Source organism: Pristiophorus japonicus, chromosome 1, assembly GCF_044704955.1.
Source record: "Pristiophorus japonicus isolate sPriJap1 chromosome 1, sPriJap1.hap1, whole genome shotgun sequence".
Lineage (NCBI taxonomy): Eukaryota > Metazoa > Chordata > Chondrichthyes > Pristiophoridae > Pristiophorus > Pristiophorus japonicus.
The window spans coordinates 199,861,644-199,880,363 of record NC_091977.1 but is presented as its reverse complement, the minus strand read 5'-3'; the positions used below and the strand labels follow the sequence as shown (position 1 = coordinate 199,880,363).

The following is an 18,720-nucleotide window of genomic DNA, read 5'->3' as shown; positions in this document are numbered from 1 at the left end:
ACTCCCTCCAAAACTTTGGCTAAAAACAATAGCGTCTTTCTGCACCAATTTTGTAATGTGCGCTGATTTTTCTTAAGTGCCCAGAAGGTTTTTTTGAGTGGTCACATATGCCGACGTAGAAAAAATGTAAGTTGGCCAAACTTGTCTGCGCCAATTTTTGACATTTAAACATCAGGCTGTGACGCAAAAAATTCATAGCCTAAAAAAATCGGACCTAAGTGAATTATGCTGGCGTAGATACTTTGGGGAAACTTGGAGATTTTTATTGATTCAAAAAAAAAAACGGTGCAGATAATTGGGGAAAATTGAGTCCATTGAGTGGAATTTAGCTGGGAATCTGTGATGGCCAATTGGGAATTTTGGCGAGAAGTAGGGTAAAATGAGCAAGAGAAGATTGTCCTCCCGGTTAAGCAACGCTTCGATTTCAAAATTCATATTCTTGTTTTCAAATCCCTCCATGGCCTCGCCTCTCCTTATCTCTATAATCTCATCCAGCCCCAAAAGCCCCCCGAGATGTCTGCGCTCCTCTAATTCTGCCCTTTTAAGCATCCCTGATTATAATCGCTCCTGTGAAGCGCCTTGTAATGTTTTACTATGTTAAAGATGCTATATAAATGCAAGTTGTTTAGTCTTTAATGGAAAAAAGATTAATATTCCAAATAATTTCCTTTTATAATGAGGTCTGCTACTCGACGAGGAGCTCTTGGATTATTTGTACAAAAGCAGAGCTGGGATAAAAACAGCTGCTTCATGCTCCGTGGGCTTTGGCACCTCTTAATGAGATTCCTTAATTTAAAGAGAGTCTAGATTTTTAAAAAGGAGACACACAAAAAGCAGGAAACTATAGACCAGTTAGCCTAACATCTGTTGGGAAAATGCTGGAGTCCATTAATGAGGAAGCAGTTGGGACATTTGGAGAAGCATAATTCAATCAAGCAGAGTCAGCATGGTTTTATGAAGGGGAAATCATGTTTGACACATTTGATGGAGTTCTTTGAGGATGTAACGAGCAGGGTGGATAAGGGGGAACCAGTGGATGTGGAGTGTTTGGATTTCCAGAAGGCATTTGATAAGGTGCCACATAGAAGGTTACTGCACAAGATAAAAGTTGGGGTAATATACAGCATGGATAGAGGATTGGCTAATTAACAGAAAACAGAGAGTCGGGATAAACGGATCATTTTCCGGTTGGCAAACAGTAGCTGGTGGGGTGCCACAGGGATCGGTGCTGGAGCCTCAACTATTTACAATTTATATTAATGACTTGGATGAAGGGACCGAGTGTAATGTAACCAAATTTGCTGCTGATACAAAGATGGGTGGGAAAGCAAATTGTGAGGAGGACATAAAATCTGCAAGGGGATATAGACAGGCTAAGTGAGTGAGCAAACATTTGGCAGATGGAGTATATTGTGGGAAAATGTGAGGTTATCTACTTTGGCAGAAAAAATAGAAAAGCAAATTATAATTTTAAATGGAGAAAAATTGCAAAGTGCTGCAGTACAGAGACACCTGGGGGTCCTTGTGCATGAAACACAGTGCATGATTACAGGAAGTAATCAGGAAGGCAAATGGAATGTTGGCCTTTATTGCAAGGGGGATAGAGTATAAAAGCAGAGAAGTCCTGCTACAACTAAATAGGGTATTGGTGAGGCCACACCTGGAGTACTGCCTGCAGTTTTGGTCTCCGTATTTAAGGAAGGAGATACTTGCATTGGAGGCTGTTCAGAGAAGGTATACAAGGTTGATTCTGGAGATGAGGGGGCTGACTTATGAGGATAGGTTGAGTAGATTGGGCCTATACTCATTGGAGTTCAGAAGAATGAGAGGTGATCTTATGAAACTTGTGTGAGTGGACTCGACAAGATGGATGCAGAGAGGATATTTCCACTCATAAGGGAAACTAAAACTAGGACACGGAGCTCAATTTTCCCCAATGCTTTTGGCGCATTGCCGGAATTACACCTGTTTTTTTTGGCTCCAACTACTCCAAAAAAAAAATAGGTAGCAAGTTTGCCTGTTCTATTTTTTGAGTTTGGCATCGTGCAGCCTGTCCTGCCCTTCTGGGGAAGGGGAGGGGGCGGAGCCTAATTTCTGCACCAAAACAAAACTATGCTCCCCTTCTGCGGATGCGTGAAAAAAAAAGGACGTTTTTGACGTGATTGCTATGGGCGCGCATGCCCAGTACAGCTCCCGGTCTGCATTCGGCTATTTTTAAAGATCCAGCTGCGTGTGAGAACTTTAATTATCATTGGAAAAATCAGAGCTGCAATACAATATGCAACGTGGCTCAAGGACCAAGAATTTCTTGCAGGATGAAGTGGAGGCACTAGTTACTGTGATTGAAGCCAGTTGGCATGAGCTGGACACCAGCAGAGGTCACACAAAAGTTTCACCAAAAGAAATGCAGGAACCAACTTGCAGAAGGTTACTGTGCAATGGTGACCACCCTGAGGTCTGGTGGCCAATGCAAAAATAAATGGCAGGACCTTGGTCAAGTAGGTGGGTAAGGTCTCCTGCCCATCATTCTACGTGCTCTGGGGTTCCACATGCGATGACGTCGAATCAATTGTCTCCTCTGCAGCACCATCATGCAGAAGGCTTGCACAAGATATGGCATTGTCAGTATTGTCCCATGATTAATTGTACCTTTGCAAGAAGCTCAAAATGGCAGGCAGAACAAGATTCTTTGTTCTCTCCCCAAGGTCGACACCCTCGTTTGGACCACACCCAGGTCTGAGCATGCGCAGTGATCGGGAAGTGACCCTGTTAAATTCTGTGTTTTATCTTAGTTATTTGTAATAGTCCTTTTTTTTTCCAAAATCCTTTTTTTAAAAAAGGAACAGTGGTGATGTGCTCCAACTTTTTTGAAGAAAAAATGCACCTTAAAGGGTCAATTTGAATCCAAGCAATTCGCAGATCCTTAATAAAATGACAATGGTGAACAGGTCGGTTGAATTGTGCCTACAGTGCAGAAAGCAAATTATGCACAATATCTGATGGGTTTGGGTTAAACTGAGGTCAGCAAGATGAAGATATCCCAGGTCACAGGGAAACTGGAATAATAAGCAGATGTTATTGACATTCTACTAAATTGTTTTTTTTTCTGCGTCTAGGTCAGCACTTAAATCAATTGATTGCTCTCTTTTGTGCAGATGTCCTCCGATGAAGAGAGGTCTTCCAGTCCTGTATTGCCTAAAGATTCAGATCCGGGTAGTTCAGTCTCTTCTGATCTACAGGTAGGAAGGAGGAATGTCATGTTTAGTACTTGAGATAAACCAGATATAAACATAATTTGTATATATTTAAAAGAAACACACATCTCAAATGCTTTTAGCTGGAGCATTAAGATGCTTATATGTACTGCAAATAGTAAAATATGGCGCTCTTACATGCCAACAGTTATTGTTTGCAGAGTTGTGCTCCATATTGGCATTTGCTGACACACATTCATACTTCTAGAATCATCTGGCCCATCTTCTGTAGTCATCCCAGAATACCATAGGCAGGGAGCAGCTGTGTCTACAACTTCGTTGTCAGTGTATATAAGTCAGGTGCAAATATAACTTCTGGAGATGTGTCTTGAGCATTAGTAACCCTTGTAGTACTGCTGGCCATATCTCGTCAATAGCAAAGATTAATACATCCTGACTCAGTCAATTGTCTGCGCAAATTTGCACTAGTGCTTTCAGGAACGAAGATGATGGGATATTTCTTCTGCAGCCTACAAAACAAAACAACAGTATGCTATTACTTAGTGCCAGCTGTCATATAACACTGAAATCATCAATGATAAGTAGAGTTTAAAATTTGACCATATCTTCTAGGTTTTCCAGGCATTTTCATCCCAGTGTAGTTTGGTTGTGATTACAAAATAAAGTTTAGTGTTTGTAATTCTCTTGCTTCGGAGTCAGAAGGTGGTGATTTCAAACCGCAGTCCAGAGCCACAGCACATAATCTAGGCTGACACTTAGTGCAACACTCCACTCCTTCAGTACTGCACTGTCAGAGGTGTTGTCTTTTGGGTGCAATGTCAAACTGAGCTCCCTGTCTGCCCCCTGAGATGGATGTAAAAAATCTCGTGGCACTATTCAAAGCAGAGCCAAGGGAGTTTCACCCTCTTTCCTCTCTTCCCCCTCCCCCTCCCCCAGGTACACTGACCAAGATTATCCCGCACCCAAAAGATTATCTGGTCGTTTATCTCATTACAAAATATTGCATCAAGTTGTTAGTCTTGCCAAATGTCTTTAGTGGTATATATTTTACATGTTATTATCTACCTGATGAGTGCTCTTCATGGGTCATCCAATATTTATTGCTCTGTCTAGTGAAGTGGAGGGGTTTGTTGTGAAAATGGTTGGAAATATTTTTCTGTTCTTTCTCTCCATGCCTTCTACATTGTACATATTAAAACCAAAACCCATCAACTTAATTGGAGAATTGCTACTCTGGTCACTGAGTTGTAGCATGGGTCATCTATGTGGGTGGGCAAAACAATGGTAGATGGAGTTCAATGTGGTGAAGTATGAGGTTATCTGTTTTGGAGAGACTTGGAGCTGTGGAGGAGGTTTAAGTGTCCATATACACAAATCATTAAAAGCTAGTGAACTGGCACAAAATGTAATCAAAAATAGCTAATGGACTGTTGACCATTATCTCAAGGGGTGGTGGAATTCTAAGATGTAATGCTTCAGTTTTTTTTCTTATTCATTCATATGATCTGAGCATCGCTGCAAGGCCAGCATTTAATTTCCCATTCTAATTGCCCTTAAAAGTGGTGGTGAGCCGCTGCCTTAAACTGCTGCAATCCGTGTGGAGAAGGTACTCCCACGGTGCTGTTGGCAGGGAGTTCCAGGATTTTGACCCAGCAACGATTAAGGAACGTCGATATATTTCCAAGTCAGGATGGTGTGTGATTTGGAGGCAAACTTGCAGGTGGTGGTGTTCTAATGCCCCTGCTGACCTTGTCCTTCTGAGTGGTACAATTCGTAGTTTTGGGAGGTGCTGACGAGAAGGTCTTGGCAAGTTGGTGCAGTGCATCTTGTAGATGGTACACACTGCAGCCACATGCGCCTGTGGTGGAGGGGGTGAATGTTTAAGGTGGTGGAATGAGTGATAATCAAGCGGGCTGCTTTGTCCTGGATAATGTCAAGTGTTCCACTCATCCAGGCAATTTGAGAGTACCTGTATACCATCACATTCCTGACTTGTGCCTTTGTAGATGGCGGTAAGGCTTTGGGGAGTCAGGAGGCGAGTTAGCTGCCACAGAATACCCAGCCTTTGACCTGCTCTGTCGCTGAAGGTGATATTGTGTGAGTGAAGTACACATGAAAATATAAATCTATTTTTACATGTAATATCATTATAGAACTGCAGAGGGTAAACGGTACTCTTTGCAGCACCCTATTTGCAATATGCTTGAAAATTAAAATCCTGAAGAAATATCTACAGATGCTCTGGTTTCTATTCTAACGCTATTGGTGATGTAATAAGGTGGACGAATTAGCTGCGCAGGCAGCTATTAACGAATATGATCTAATTGGGATTATGGAGACATGGCTCCAGGGTGACCAAGGCTAGGAACTTAACATTCAGGAAGGATAGACAGAAAGGAAAAGGAGCTGGGTAGCGTTGCTGGTTAAAGAGGAAATTAACGCAATAGTAAGGAAGGACATTAGCTTGGATGATGTGGGATCTGTATGGGTAGAGCTGCAGAATACCAAAGGGCAGAAAACGCTGGTGGGAGTTGTGTACAGACCACCAAACAGTAGTAGTGAGGTTGGGGACAGCAGCAAACAAGAAATTAGTGATGCGTGCAATAAAGGTACAGCAGTTATCATGGGTGACTTTAATCTACATATAGATTGGGCTAACCAAACTGGTAGCAATACGGTGGAGGAGGATTTCCTGGAGTGTATTAAGAATGGTTTTCTAGACCAATATGTCGAGGAACCAACTAGAGGGCTGGCCATCCTAGACTGGGTGATGTGTAATGAGAAAGGACTAATTAGCAATCTTGTGCGAGGCCCCTTGGGGAAGAATGACCATAATATGGTAGAATTCTTTATTAAGATGGAGAGTGACACAGTTAATTCAGAGACTAGGGTCCTGAACTTAAGGAAAGGGAACTTCGATGGTATGAGACGTGAATTGACTAGAATAGACTGGCAAATGATACTGAAAGGGTTGACGGTGGATAGGTAATGGCAAACATTTAAAGATCACATGGATGAACTTCAACAATTGTACATCCCTGTCTGGAGTAAAAATAAAACTGGGAAGGTGGCTCAACTGTGGCTAACAAGGGAAATTAGGGATAGTGTTAAATCCAAGGAAGAGGCATATCAATTGGCCAGAAAAAGCAGCAAACCTGAGGACTGGGAGAAATTTAGAATTCAGCAGAGGAGGACAAAGGGTATAATTAGGAGGGGGGGAAATAGAGTATGAGAGGAAGCTTGCTGAGAACATCATAACTGACTGCAAAAGCTTCTATAGATATGTGAAGAGAAAAAGATTAGTGAGAACAAACGTAGGTCCCTTGAAGTCAATCAGGTGAATTTATAATGGGGAACAAAGAAATGGCAGACCAATTGAACAAATACTTTGGTTCTGTCTTCATGAAGGAAGACACATATAACTTCCGGAAATACTAAGGGACCGAGCGAGAAGGAGGAACTGAAGGAAATCCTTATTAGTCAGGAAATTGTGTTAGGGAAATTGATGAGATTGAAGGCTGATAAATCCCCAGGGCCTGATAGTCTGCATCCCAGAGTACTTATACTTAAAGAAGTGGCCTTAGAAATAGGCATTGGTGGTCATTTTCCAACAGTCTATCGACTCTGGATCAGTTCCTATGGACTGGAGGGTAACTAATGTAATAGCACTTTTTTAAAAAGGAGGGAGCGAAACACAGGGAATTATAGACTGGTTAGCCTGACATCAGTAATGGGGAAAATGTTGGAATCAATTATTAAAATTAAATCGCAGCGCATTTGGAAAGCAGTGACAGGATCGGTCCAAGTCAGTGTGGATTTATGAAGGGGAAATCATGCTTGACAAATCTTCTAGAATTTTTTGAGGATGTAACGAATAGAGTGGACAAGGGAGAACCAATGGATGTGGTGTATTTGGACTTTCAAAGCTTTTGACAAGGTCCCACACAAGAGATTGGTGTGCAAAATTAAGGCACATGGTATTGGGGGTAATGTACTGTCGTGGATAGAGAACTGGTTGGCAGACAGGAAGCAGAGAGTAGGGATGAACAGGTCCTTCTCAGAATGATAGGCATGGACTAGTGGGGTGCCGCAGGGCTCAATGATATACATCAATGATTTAGATGAAGGAATTGAGTGTAATATCTCCAAGTTTGCAGATGACACTAAGCTGGATTGTTGTGTGAGCTGTGAAGAGCATGCTAAGGCTGCAGGGTGACTTGGACAGGTTAGGTGAGTGGGCAAATGCATGGCAGATGCAGTATAATGTGGATAAATGTGAGGTTATCCACTTTGGTGGCAAAACCATGAAGGCAGAATATTATCTGAATGGCGGCAGATTAGGAAAAGGGGAGGTGCAATGAGACCTGGATGTCATGGTACATCAGTCATTGAAAGTTGGCATGCAGGTACAGCAGGCGGTGAAGAAGGCAAATGGCATGTTGGCCTTCATAGCGAGAGGATTTGAGTATAGGAGCAGGGAGGTCTTAATACAGTTGTACAGGGCCTTGATGAGGTCTCACCTCGAATATTGTGTTCAGTTTTGGTCTCCTAATCTGAGGAAGGACATTCTTGCTATTGAGGGAGTGCAGCGAAGGTTCACCAGACTGATTCCCCAAATGGCGGGATTGACATATGAGGAGAGACTGGATCAACTGGGCCTTTATTCACTGGAGTTTAGAAGAATGAGAGGAGATCTCATAGAAACATATACAATTCTGACGGGCCGGGGCAGGTTAGATGCAGGAAGAATGTTTCCGATGTTGGGGAAGTCCAGAACCAGGGGGTCACAGTCTAAGGATAAGGGGTAAGCCATTTAGGACCGAGATGAGGAGAAACTTCTTCACTCAGAGTCGGTAACCTCTGGAATTCTCTGCCGTAGAGAGTTGTTCATGCCAGTTCATTAGATATATTCAAGGGGAAGTTAGATATGGCCCTGACGGCTAAAGCGATCAAGGGGTATGGAGAAAAAGCAGGAAAGGAGTACTGAGGTGAATGATCAGTTATGATCTTATTGAATGGTGGTGCTGGCTCGAATGGCCTACTCCTGCACCTACATTCTATGTTTCTATGTAATCAAGTCACTGTGCTCTGGTGAAGAATCTGCTTGCTATTTTGATTATGAAGCATTGCTGTTTAGTATCCATTGCCATTTATTGTTAAGCTATGCTTCCCATGTGAGATGATAAAAGGATAATGAAAAGGCAACCTTGATCCGATTTTCATTTGAGGCATTACAGTGACAGATCATTGGGTGTTCGAGAGCAACAACTCCAGAGGAGAAGGGGGACAGCTGGAAACGACTGAAATAAGTCTAGGGTCCGACAGTAAGGAGCTTCATTCAGGGAGCTGCGGATGCCAATGAGTGACGACGACGTACAACGTTATATTGGCAACTGCGTTCCCACAAACTCACCTACTATAACTGGTGTGGTCTGTACTATACCGCAGAAAGTTGTTGAGGCCAGTTCGTTAGATATATTCAAAAGGGAGTTAGATACCGCCCTTACAGCTAAAGGGATCAAGGGGTATGGAGAGAAAGCAGGAAAGGGGTACTGAGGTTGAATGATCAGCCATGATCATATTGAATGGTGGTGCAGGCTCGAAGGGCCGAATGGCCTACTCCTGCACCTATTTGCTATGTTTCTATACACCATACATACATTTGAGCAATAGTTTTCTAATTTTTAGGTATGATTGCTCTGAAAGTTCATGGGGTGCCACAATATAGCCAAGCAAGTAGATTGCATCAGATTGGAAATATTTATTATATTTGTGTTGTGGGAAAATAAAATGAGGCCGTTTAGTTTTTAGGATCTTTGTGTATTTAATCTGGGCCTTCTGTGTTTGGGAACTTCTGACTTTTAAGGGCCAATAGGTAAATTTTAATGACTTACTGGAGACTCTCCCAGTGCATAAATCCAAACTGCATTTCCTAAATGTACATAATGTTACGGAAAACTGTTGGACATTGACCCCCTGAATCTTTTCTCTTATCATGCTTTCTCTTAGTTATATGAACCGGTGTTTTTTTGTCATTTCTCGCAAGAACCTTGTATTGATGGTAATTTCAACCACATGTAGAATGCTCCACAATTAACTCCATAAGGGTATGAATTTGCAGTGACCATGCACAGCACAACAAAAACTGAACACCCATGTTCAAAAGCATATATAATGCATGCTAGAGATTACAAAACTATGTAGAGAACTATAGTTTAGATAGTGTGTGTTGAATTTAAATACAAGCTATATTCAGATTGCAGACAACATTTTCTTTTTGATTTTTACTTCCAATTATGAAATTTCCACTAAATTTGAACAGGTGTTCGAAATAACATTTTATATGGTTTATCAAATCATTTGAGTTTTCAAAACAAAAGTCTGCACTCTATCCTTTTTTATTTTTCATAACTCACTCTTAACCTTTTTGGTCATTTTTGTAGTGTTTTTGCATTCGGCTGGGAGTTGCTGGAGGGCTTTGTGATCTTGCATACTACATTCTTTTTCATATCAAATATTGTTGATTGTAACTGGCCCTAGTGTAGTGCTCTGTCCATGCCATTAAGAAATCAGGAGAGTGGGATATTCTTCATTGTTCTTGTAATAAAATGCTTGCGTCTGCGCACACTCGGAGGCCGAACTCCAAGCCATCGTCAACACCCTCACCGAGGCGTACAAGAGCATGGGCCTTGCACTAAACATCCGTAAGACAAAGGTCCTCTACCAACCTGCCCCCGCCACACAGCGCTGCCCCGTTATCAAAATCCACGGCGAGGCCTTTGACAACGTGGACCATTTTTCATACCTAGAGAGCCTACTGTCAACAAGGGCAAACATCGACGACATGGTCCAACACCACCTTCAGTGCGCCAGCGCAGCCTTCGGTGGCCTGAGGAAGAGTGTGTTTGAAGACTAGAGCCTCAAACCCAGCACCGAGCTCATGGTCTACAGAACAGTGGTGATACCCGCCCTCCTATATGGCTTAGAGACATGTGCAGCAAGCACCTCAAAACACTGGAGAAGTACCACCAACGCTGCCTCTGCAAGATCCCGTAAATTCACTGGCAGGATAGGCGCACCAACGTCTGTTCTCACGCAGGCCAACAACCCCAGCATCAAAACACCTGACCACGCTCGATCATCTCCTCTGGACGGGCCACATCGTCTGCATGCCTGACAGAAGACTCCCAAAACAAGCGCTCTACTCAGAGCTCCGACACGGCAAGCGAGCCGTGGGCAGAGGAAACGCTTCAAGGACACACACAAATCCTCCTTGAAAAAATGTAACATCCCCACCGGCACCTGGGAATGCCTAGCCCAAGACCGCCCAAAATGGAGGAAAAGTATCCGGGAAGGCGTTGAACATCTCGAGGCTCTTCGTTAAGAGCAAGCTGAAGCCAAGCGTAGATAGCGGAAGGAGTGTGCGGCAACCCAGGCCCCCCACTTACCCGTTCCTTCAACCACCATCTGTCCCACTTGTGACAGAGACTGTAGGTCTCGCATTGGACTCTTCAGTCACCTGAGAACTCATTTTTAGTGTGGCAGCAAGTCATCCTCGACTTTGACAGACTGCCTATGATGATGAATAAACTGATGTGGACCAAACAAAACCAGAGTCAATTGGACAATATCTAATCATTCACAATTAGAGATATAATTGCTAGATGATCAGGTAACAGTTTCAGTTTTACTGACTGGTGTTTGAAAAGTGAGTAGATAAGAAAAAAAATGTTGAAAGAAACACATTAAAAAGGGAGAATTTTAAATTTAGTCGAATAAGTTTGCAAGTGAAGAATCTCAAGACTTATTTAGCAAGAACCTATAATCAGAGATGTGAAGGAACTTGTTTTAAAAAAATTTTCTAATGCCAAATATTCTGGTCTGGCTTATAAAATATGCATATAAGCTATCTTTAACATCCTGCTAGACTTTCCATGAAAGCAGGGACCTTGACATATCTCTTGTTTTGCCCTTTTTCTTACCCTCATTTACAATTTTTACAAAATGAAGTTGTGAAATCAATCCACAAATCAATAAAAATTCCAGAATACAAATTTTAATGCAACTGAAATTTCACTGTGAATCCGTGCCCTTGAGACGATGTTCTGAAAACCAAAGGGGGTTGGTGACACACTTTTTTTTCTCTTGTTTTAGATGGATACTGTACCCACAAGCAGCGTTCCCTGCACAGCCTGGGATCTGCTTTTTCAATGTTAAATTTTGCGCATGTGCAAAACTGTGAATGGGCTGTGCAGTCTCTTAAAGGGGCCATGCACCCAAAAAATAATTAGGGGAAACATTGCCTGTAAGGTGTCGGTATTCAAAAAATTTCTTAAAGTTAAGCTCTTGTGTTACATTGTATTAATCAAGTTTTAAGTGAGTGGCCAAAGTTGAACTCAAATTTGATGACTGTAGTTACTTCCTAGTCAACAGCTTACTGAGCTACAGTACTAAGTAGATTACAGGAAGATTGACCAGATGTCTTACCAACTGATGACGATGGGTGGATCTTTCAACTTTGGCAAGAGGGTGAATCGAGTGGTAGCAGATTGTCTGCCCGTTATGGGAAGGAATATTATGCAGGATGTATAATGGGTAGCCGGCCTGCTACTGGCCATTTTACACTCCCGCTGAAGTTGAAATTCTATCCGATGTTAATAAAGTGCATATGATTATGTTGTATTAGCTTATCTAGTTTTGAAAGGTTTAGGAAATTATATCCCCAAAACCAAAACTGACTCCTAGAAAATGAGTTGCCTGAGAAAAGCTTTGCTTTATTGTGGCACGATCTCTCCAGCGTCCTCAAAAAGTGTCTCTGAAAAGATTAAAATGTACTAAAACTAGACAATGTAAAATTACGAATGTGGTTGCAATTGGCCTGTTGTATTAAAGTTAAAATAAAAACAGAAAATGCTGGGAATACTCAGCAGGTCAGGCAGCATGCATGAAGAGAGAATAAGAGTTAACGTTTCGGGTCGATGACCTTTCATTGGGTCATCGATCTGAAACATTAACTCTGTTTCTCTCTCCATGAATGCTGCCTGACCTGCTGAATATTTTAACATTTTCTGTTTCATTTCAGATTTCCAGCATCCATAGTATTTTGCTTTTGTGTTTAAAGTTAATTCTGCTGTGAATCTTTTCTATCCTGAGTGCATCAGATGTGGTTATTTTGAAGTAATAGTATTAAAAAATAAATGCTAAGTCCATTTCTTTAAATTCACCCATTAGGATGAGTATGAAGAGCTCCTACGTTATGCAGTAGTAACTCCAAAGTGGGATTCTGGTGTCCTCAGACAGTCACATTGCTTGAGAAAACGTACAACAAACAGCAAAGATTCAAGTGCAATAGAAGGTGACCAATCTCACCATTTTACAGGTAAAGCCCTGACCCGCTGAAAAGAAATTCTTGTAATGTAAATATGATCCCAATGCTTTCCAAAGTTTCCTTTAAAACTGCGCAGCTAATGAAAATGAAACTTCCTTTCATACAAATTTTAGTTTACTCTAGTGGTGTTTTTTTTCATAACACTTGTTAGAAACTTGACGCTAACAGTCGCTGATGAGATGTAACCTAATCAGAAATCTACATTCTAAATTTATTCAACCGTCAGTCCTATAGGTATCAGTCTTGGCTCAATGGTAACGCTCTCGTGTCTGAGTCAGAAGGTCGTTGGTTCAAGCCCTACTCCAGAAACTTGAACATATCAATCAATGCTGACACTTCAGTGCAGTAGTGAGGGGAGTACTGCACTGTTGGTGCCGTCTTTTGGGTGAAACATTTGGTACCCATTGGTCTGAGGTGGATGTAAAAGATCTCATGGCACTATTTGAAGAGCAGGGGAGTTCTCCCGATGTCCTGACCAATATTTCTCCCTCAACCAATATTACTAACAGCAGATTACTGGTTTATCACGTTGCTGTTTATGGGACCTTGCTATTTGCAAATTAGCTGCTGTTTCCCTACATTACAAAGGCAACCACACTTCAAAAGTAATTAATTGGCTGTAAAGCGCTATGGGATATCGTGAAAGGTGCTATATAAATGCGTATTCTTTCTGTCGCATGAAGTCAAAATTTGCCTTTGGACATTAAGGGAGAGGAGAAATTACTAGAGCGCTGTCCTTTTGTAAAGGAATATTCCTCTTTGTGCAGTTATTTTGACAACTCCTGGAGCTTGCTTTGTTGGGGAAGTGGGCGTCACTGGCAAGACCAGCATTTATTGCCCATCCCTAATTGCCCTTGAGATAATGGTGAGCAGCCTTCTTGAACCGCTGCAGTCCTTGAGGTGAAGGTTCTCCCACAGTGCTGTTAGGGAGAGAGTTCCAGAATTATAACTCGGCGACGATGAAGGAACAGTGATATATTTCCGAGTCAGGATGGTGTGTGACTTGCAGATGGTGGTGTTTCCATGCGTCTGCTGCCCTTGTCCTTCTAGGGGGTAGAGGTCATGGGTTTGGGAGATGCTGTCAAAGTCTTGGCAAGTTGCGGCAGTGCATCTTCTAGATGGTACACCATGCAGGCACGGTGTGCCGGTAGTGGAGGGAGTGAATGTTTAAGGTGGTGGATGTGGTGTCAAGCAGTGTTCCTTCGGGACTGACCTATCAAGAAAGACTGGATCAACTGGGCTTGTATTCACTGGAGTTCAGAAGAATGAGAGGGGACCTCATAGAAACGTTTAAAGTTCTGACGGGGTTAGACAGGTTAGATGCAGGAAGAATGTTCCCAATGTTGGGGAAGTCCAGAACCAGGGGACACAGTCTAAGGATAAGGGGGAAGCCATTTAGGACCGAGATGAGGAGGAATTTCTTCACCCAGAGAGTGGTGAACCTGTGGAATTCTCTACCACAGAAAGTTGTTGAGGCCAATTCACTAAATATATTCAAAAAGGAGTTAGATGAAGTCGTTACTACTAGGGGAATCAAGGGGTATGGTGAGAAAGCAGGAATGGGGTACTGAAGTTGCATGTTCAGCCATGAACTCATTGAATGGCGGTGCAGGCTAGAAGGGCCGAATGGCCTACTCCTGCACCTATTTTCTATGTTTCTAATTTTTTTTTCGTGCGCGATCCCTTTAAATTTGCTGCGCGGCACCTTTGCCAGCAGCAACAGCTGGGGAGCAGCCTGCGCAGAACCTCCTGATCAACGCGCACATTAGGGAGAACTTTGGTGCCAATCAAGCAGACTTCTTTGTCCTGGATGGTGTCAAGCTTCTTGAGTGTTGTTGAAGCTGCACTCATCCAGGCAAGTTGAGAGTATTTCATTACACTCCTGATTTGTACCTTATAGGTGGGGAGTCAGTAGGTGAGTCATTTGCTGCAGAATACCCAGCCTCTGACCTGCTCTTGTAGCCACAGTATTTGTAGTTGGTCTAGTTAAGTTTCTGGTCAATGGTGACCCCCCCCCCGGATGTTGATGGTTGGGGATTCGGCGATGGTAATCCTGTTGAATGTCTACACAAAGTGGAGGGTGTCCTCAGTGTGACTAGACTCTCTTGTTGGAGATGGTCATTGCCTGGCACTTGTGTGGCGCGAATGTTACTTGTCACTTATCATTCCTCACTTATGAGGACTCTGAGGACCTCCTTACTGACTGTATACCACCTCTGGTGGATCTGTCCTGCCGGTGGGACAGGACAGACCCAGGCTAGTGATGGAGGAGTCTGAAACGTTGGCTGAAAGTTATGGTTTTGACAGTATGACTCGCCTATGGGACAGCTCCAAATTTTGGCACAAGTCCCCAGATGATCGTGAGAAGCTCTGGGCTGGGTATGCCTTTGCCGTGTCCAAGTTTGGTGCCTAGGTCGATGCCCGGTAGTCTTGCTGATCTTCCTAGCAGTTTGATACAATTGAGTTAACAGTAAACCACATTGCTGTGAATTTGGAGTCACATATAGGACAGAGCGGGTAAGAGTGGCAGATTTCCTTCCCTAAAGGCAGGACATTAGTGAACCAGACAATCCAGTAATTTCAGGAATGGTCACCATCACTGATGCTAGATTTTTATTCCAGATTTATTTAATTAACTGAATTTAAATTCCACAGCAGCCATGGTGGGATTTGAATCCGGATCATTAGGCCAGGCCTCTGAATTACTAGTCCAGTATCAAAACCACTATGTTACAGTTCCCAACACTGCAATAATCAAGTTCAAGAAATCCAGCAAAGCCTGAAAGTTATACTGACTGTCTCCTAAATCTTCTATTATTCTTGTTCAATGCTCATCACTTTCAAGAGTTGATTGACTTCATTTTGCACCCTGCGAGACTTTGTGTAAGTTGGGCAATGAGGAGAAAAGTAATTGCATGCTACAGCTGCTATCTAAATCCCTCCTCCCCAGTTAGAGACTCCAGTATGGGTCAGACAGACAAAAATTATGCACAATTTTATCGAGGATTTTTCCCCTGCATTAGATGATGGACTATGAGGTTGAACTTCTTTCATAGAATGAAGACTATATCTACAGGAGGTACCCTTGGCCAAATGTAAATAAATAATCTGATGAGGTACCTGATACTGATGGATTTTACCTTTTTAACTACATAAATATTTGCCATTTAAAATAGCATTAAATGTGCACCACAGGAAGTAGTCTGTTATATGAATGAGTTCGCTTGTGATATGTATATCATAAAGGTCATCTTTAATGCTTGCAGCCCTACTCTACCATCAGCATGACTGGGCCCATTTCCTATACATTTACAGCTTATTCAAAGTTCCGAGTAATGTGCTGCTTTAATGTTGTTTATTCAGCATTGAGACTTCCAAGCTACTTTCACGAATGAACCATAATGACACAGACTTTCATTCCATCAATCCTTTTGTTTTCTCCTTTAAACTACCTGATAACGAATTCTATTTTATATGCTATATCTTTAAAGTATGATTATAGATATCTTTCTCCTTGTTCTCACCTGTAACTAGCTTTTAACTGAGATTTTCTTGTCATAAGATATTTAAAGCATAAGTTTAATAAATTTATGAACCTGTACAAAACAAGGAGAAATTGTGATGTAACACTTTTTGTTTGCATAATTGATACATGTTGGTACTGTACAGTAGATTACTGCAGGTATTTCACTTCCCAACTCCCGCTTGCAAGGTTTCTGTTCATGTCATTTGTTTTCTGAAAATGGTATCTTTATATTGAGTTATAGTTGAATAGATAGATATTGGCCATCTTGCTATCTTTGCTTTCCAGCTTGCTAATCGGATGGTCTCTATATATTTAGTTATTGTCTTCGCTTTCAAAACAAAAGATAATTCTTCTTCTCTTCACCCATCCTGAATTATCTTCCTTGATTTTAAAACTGCGTACACAAAATTCTTTAGTATCAAGCCAATAAGGAATTGTGGTAGATAGAATATCATTGCTATGTAACTCCTTTATGATCATGCAGTACAACATTTTGATATATAGAGAAGCAAGGAATACTCATTTTGAGCTTGCAAAGCACCTCTGGCTGAAATGATCCATTCATTGCAGGTAGCACAGGAAATTGGATGTACAATAAAGGTATAGCAGTTATCATGGGTGACTTTAATCTACATCTAGATTGGGCTAACCAAGCTGGTAGCAATACTGTGGAGTAGGATTTCCTGCGGTGTATAAGGGATGGTTTTCTAGACCAATATGTCGAGGAACCACCTCGAAAGCAGGCCATCCTAGACTGGGTCTTGTGTAATGAGAGAAGATTAATTAGCAATCATGTCGTGTGAGGCCACTTGGGGAAGAGTGACCATAATATGGTAGAATTCTTCATTAAGATGGAAAGTAACGCAGTTAATTCAGAGACTAGGGTCCTGAACTTAAAGAAAGGTAATTTCGATGGTATGAGATGTGAATTGGCTAGGGTAGACTGGCGAATGATACTTTAAAGGGTTGACCGTAGATAGGCAATGGCAGCCATTTAAAGATCACATGGATGAACTACAACAATTGCACATCCCTGTCTGGTGTAAAAATAAAACTGGGAAGGTGACTCAACCGTGGCTAACAAGGGAAATTAGGGATAGTGTTAAATCCAAGGAAGAGTCATATAAATTGGCCAGAAAAAGCAGGAAACCTTAGGACTGGGAGAAATTTAGAATTCAGCAGAGGAGGACTAAGGGTTTAATTAGGAAGGGGAAAATAGAGTATGAGAGTAAGCTTGCAGGGAACCTAAAAACTGACTACAAAAGATTCTATAAATATGTGAAGAGAAAAAGATTAGTGAAGACTAATTGAGGTCCCTTGCAGTCAGAATCAAGTGAATTCATAATGGGGAACAAGGAAATGTCTTCATTAAGGAAGACACGAATAACCTCCCGAAAATACTAGAGGACAGAGGGTCTAGCGAGAGGGGGGAACTGAGGGAAATCCTTACTTGTCAGGAAATCGTGTTAGGGAAATTGATGGGATTGAAGGCTGATAAATCCCCAGGGCCTGATAGTCTGCATCCCAGAGTACTTAAGGAAGTGGCCCTAGAAATAGTAGATGCATTGGTGGTCATTTTCCAACATTCCATGGACTCTGGACCAGTTCCTATGGATTGGAGGGTAGCTAATGTAACCCCACTTTTTTTTAAAAAAAGGAGGGAGAGAGAAAACACGGAATTATAGACCGGTTAGCCTGACAACGGTAGTGGGGAAAATGCTGGAATCATTTAAAGATGTAATAGCAGCGCATTTGGAAAGCAGTGACGGGATCAGTCCAAGTCAGCATGGATTTATGAAAGGGAAATCATGCTGGACAAATCTTCTAGAATTTTTTGAGGATGTAACTCGTAGGGCCCAAGTTTCCACATGATTTGCGTCTGATTTTTAGGAGCAACTGGTGGAGAACGGACTATCTTAGAAATCGCAATTCTCCACATTTTTTTTTCTACAGTTCAAGTCAGGTAGAACAGTTCTACTTTGGAACAGAATTTTTTCTTCAAAAGGGGGCGTGTCCGGCCACTGACGCCTGATTTGAAAGTTTCCACAGTGAAAACGTACTCCAAACTAAAGTAGAATGGAGCAAGTGAAGATTTTTGTAGAACTGAAAAAACCTGTTCTACACATTAAAAAATCAGGCGCAGGTTACAAATTAGGCGTCCAGAACGAGGTGGGGGGGGGGAGGGGAAGTCATTAAATTCTACAATAAATTCTTATTTATATTTATACAAATATTATACAAATAAATCCAACCTGAATAAACATTTATAAGCAAAGAAAAGATTAAATAAACCATCTTCCTACCTGTGAAAGTGCTTCAGGCACAGAGAATTCTGCAGGTGTTCGTTCCCGCGGGGGGGTGGGAAGAAGGGAACAGCCGCTTCGTTCCCGTGGAGGGGAGGGGGGTGAAGGGAACAGCCGCTTCATTCCCGCGGAGGGGAGGGGGGGGGATTAAACAGCCGCTTCGTTCCCGTGGGGGGGGGGGGGGGGGAAGGGGAAGGGAACAGCCGTTTCGTTCCCGCGGGGGAGGGGGGAAGGAGACAGTGAGAAGGCTGCAAGTGCTAATGTGCTTTTATTAAAAAAATGTTCAAA

At 42.1% G+C, this 18,720-nt stretch overlaps 1 protein-coding gene across 3 annotated transcripts in view; it reads left to right on the top strand.

Annotated features, from left to right (window-relative positions):
- Positions 1-18,720, top strand: part of poc5 (POC5 centriolar protein homolog (Chlamydomonas)) — a 173,609-nt gene that overhangs the window by 9,592 nt on the left and 145,297 nt on the right. For all 3 annotated transcript variants that reach the window (XM_070886119.1, XM_070886104.1, XM_070886110.1), the window contains exons 2-3: positions 3,156-3,239; positions 12,447-12,594. In XM_070886119.1, the coding sequence (XP_070742220.1) occupies positions 3,156-3,239; positions 12,447-12,594 (232 nt within the window). The remainder of the gene's footprint in view (positions 1-3,155; positions 3,240-12,446; positions 12,595-18,720) is intronic.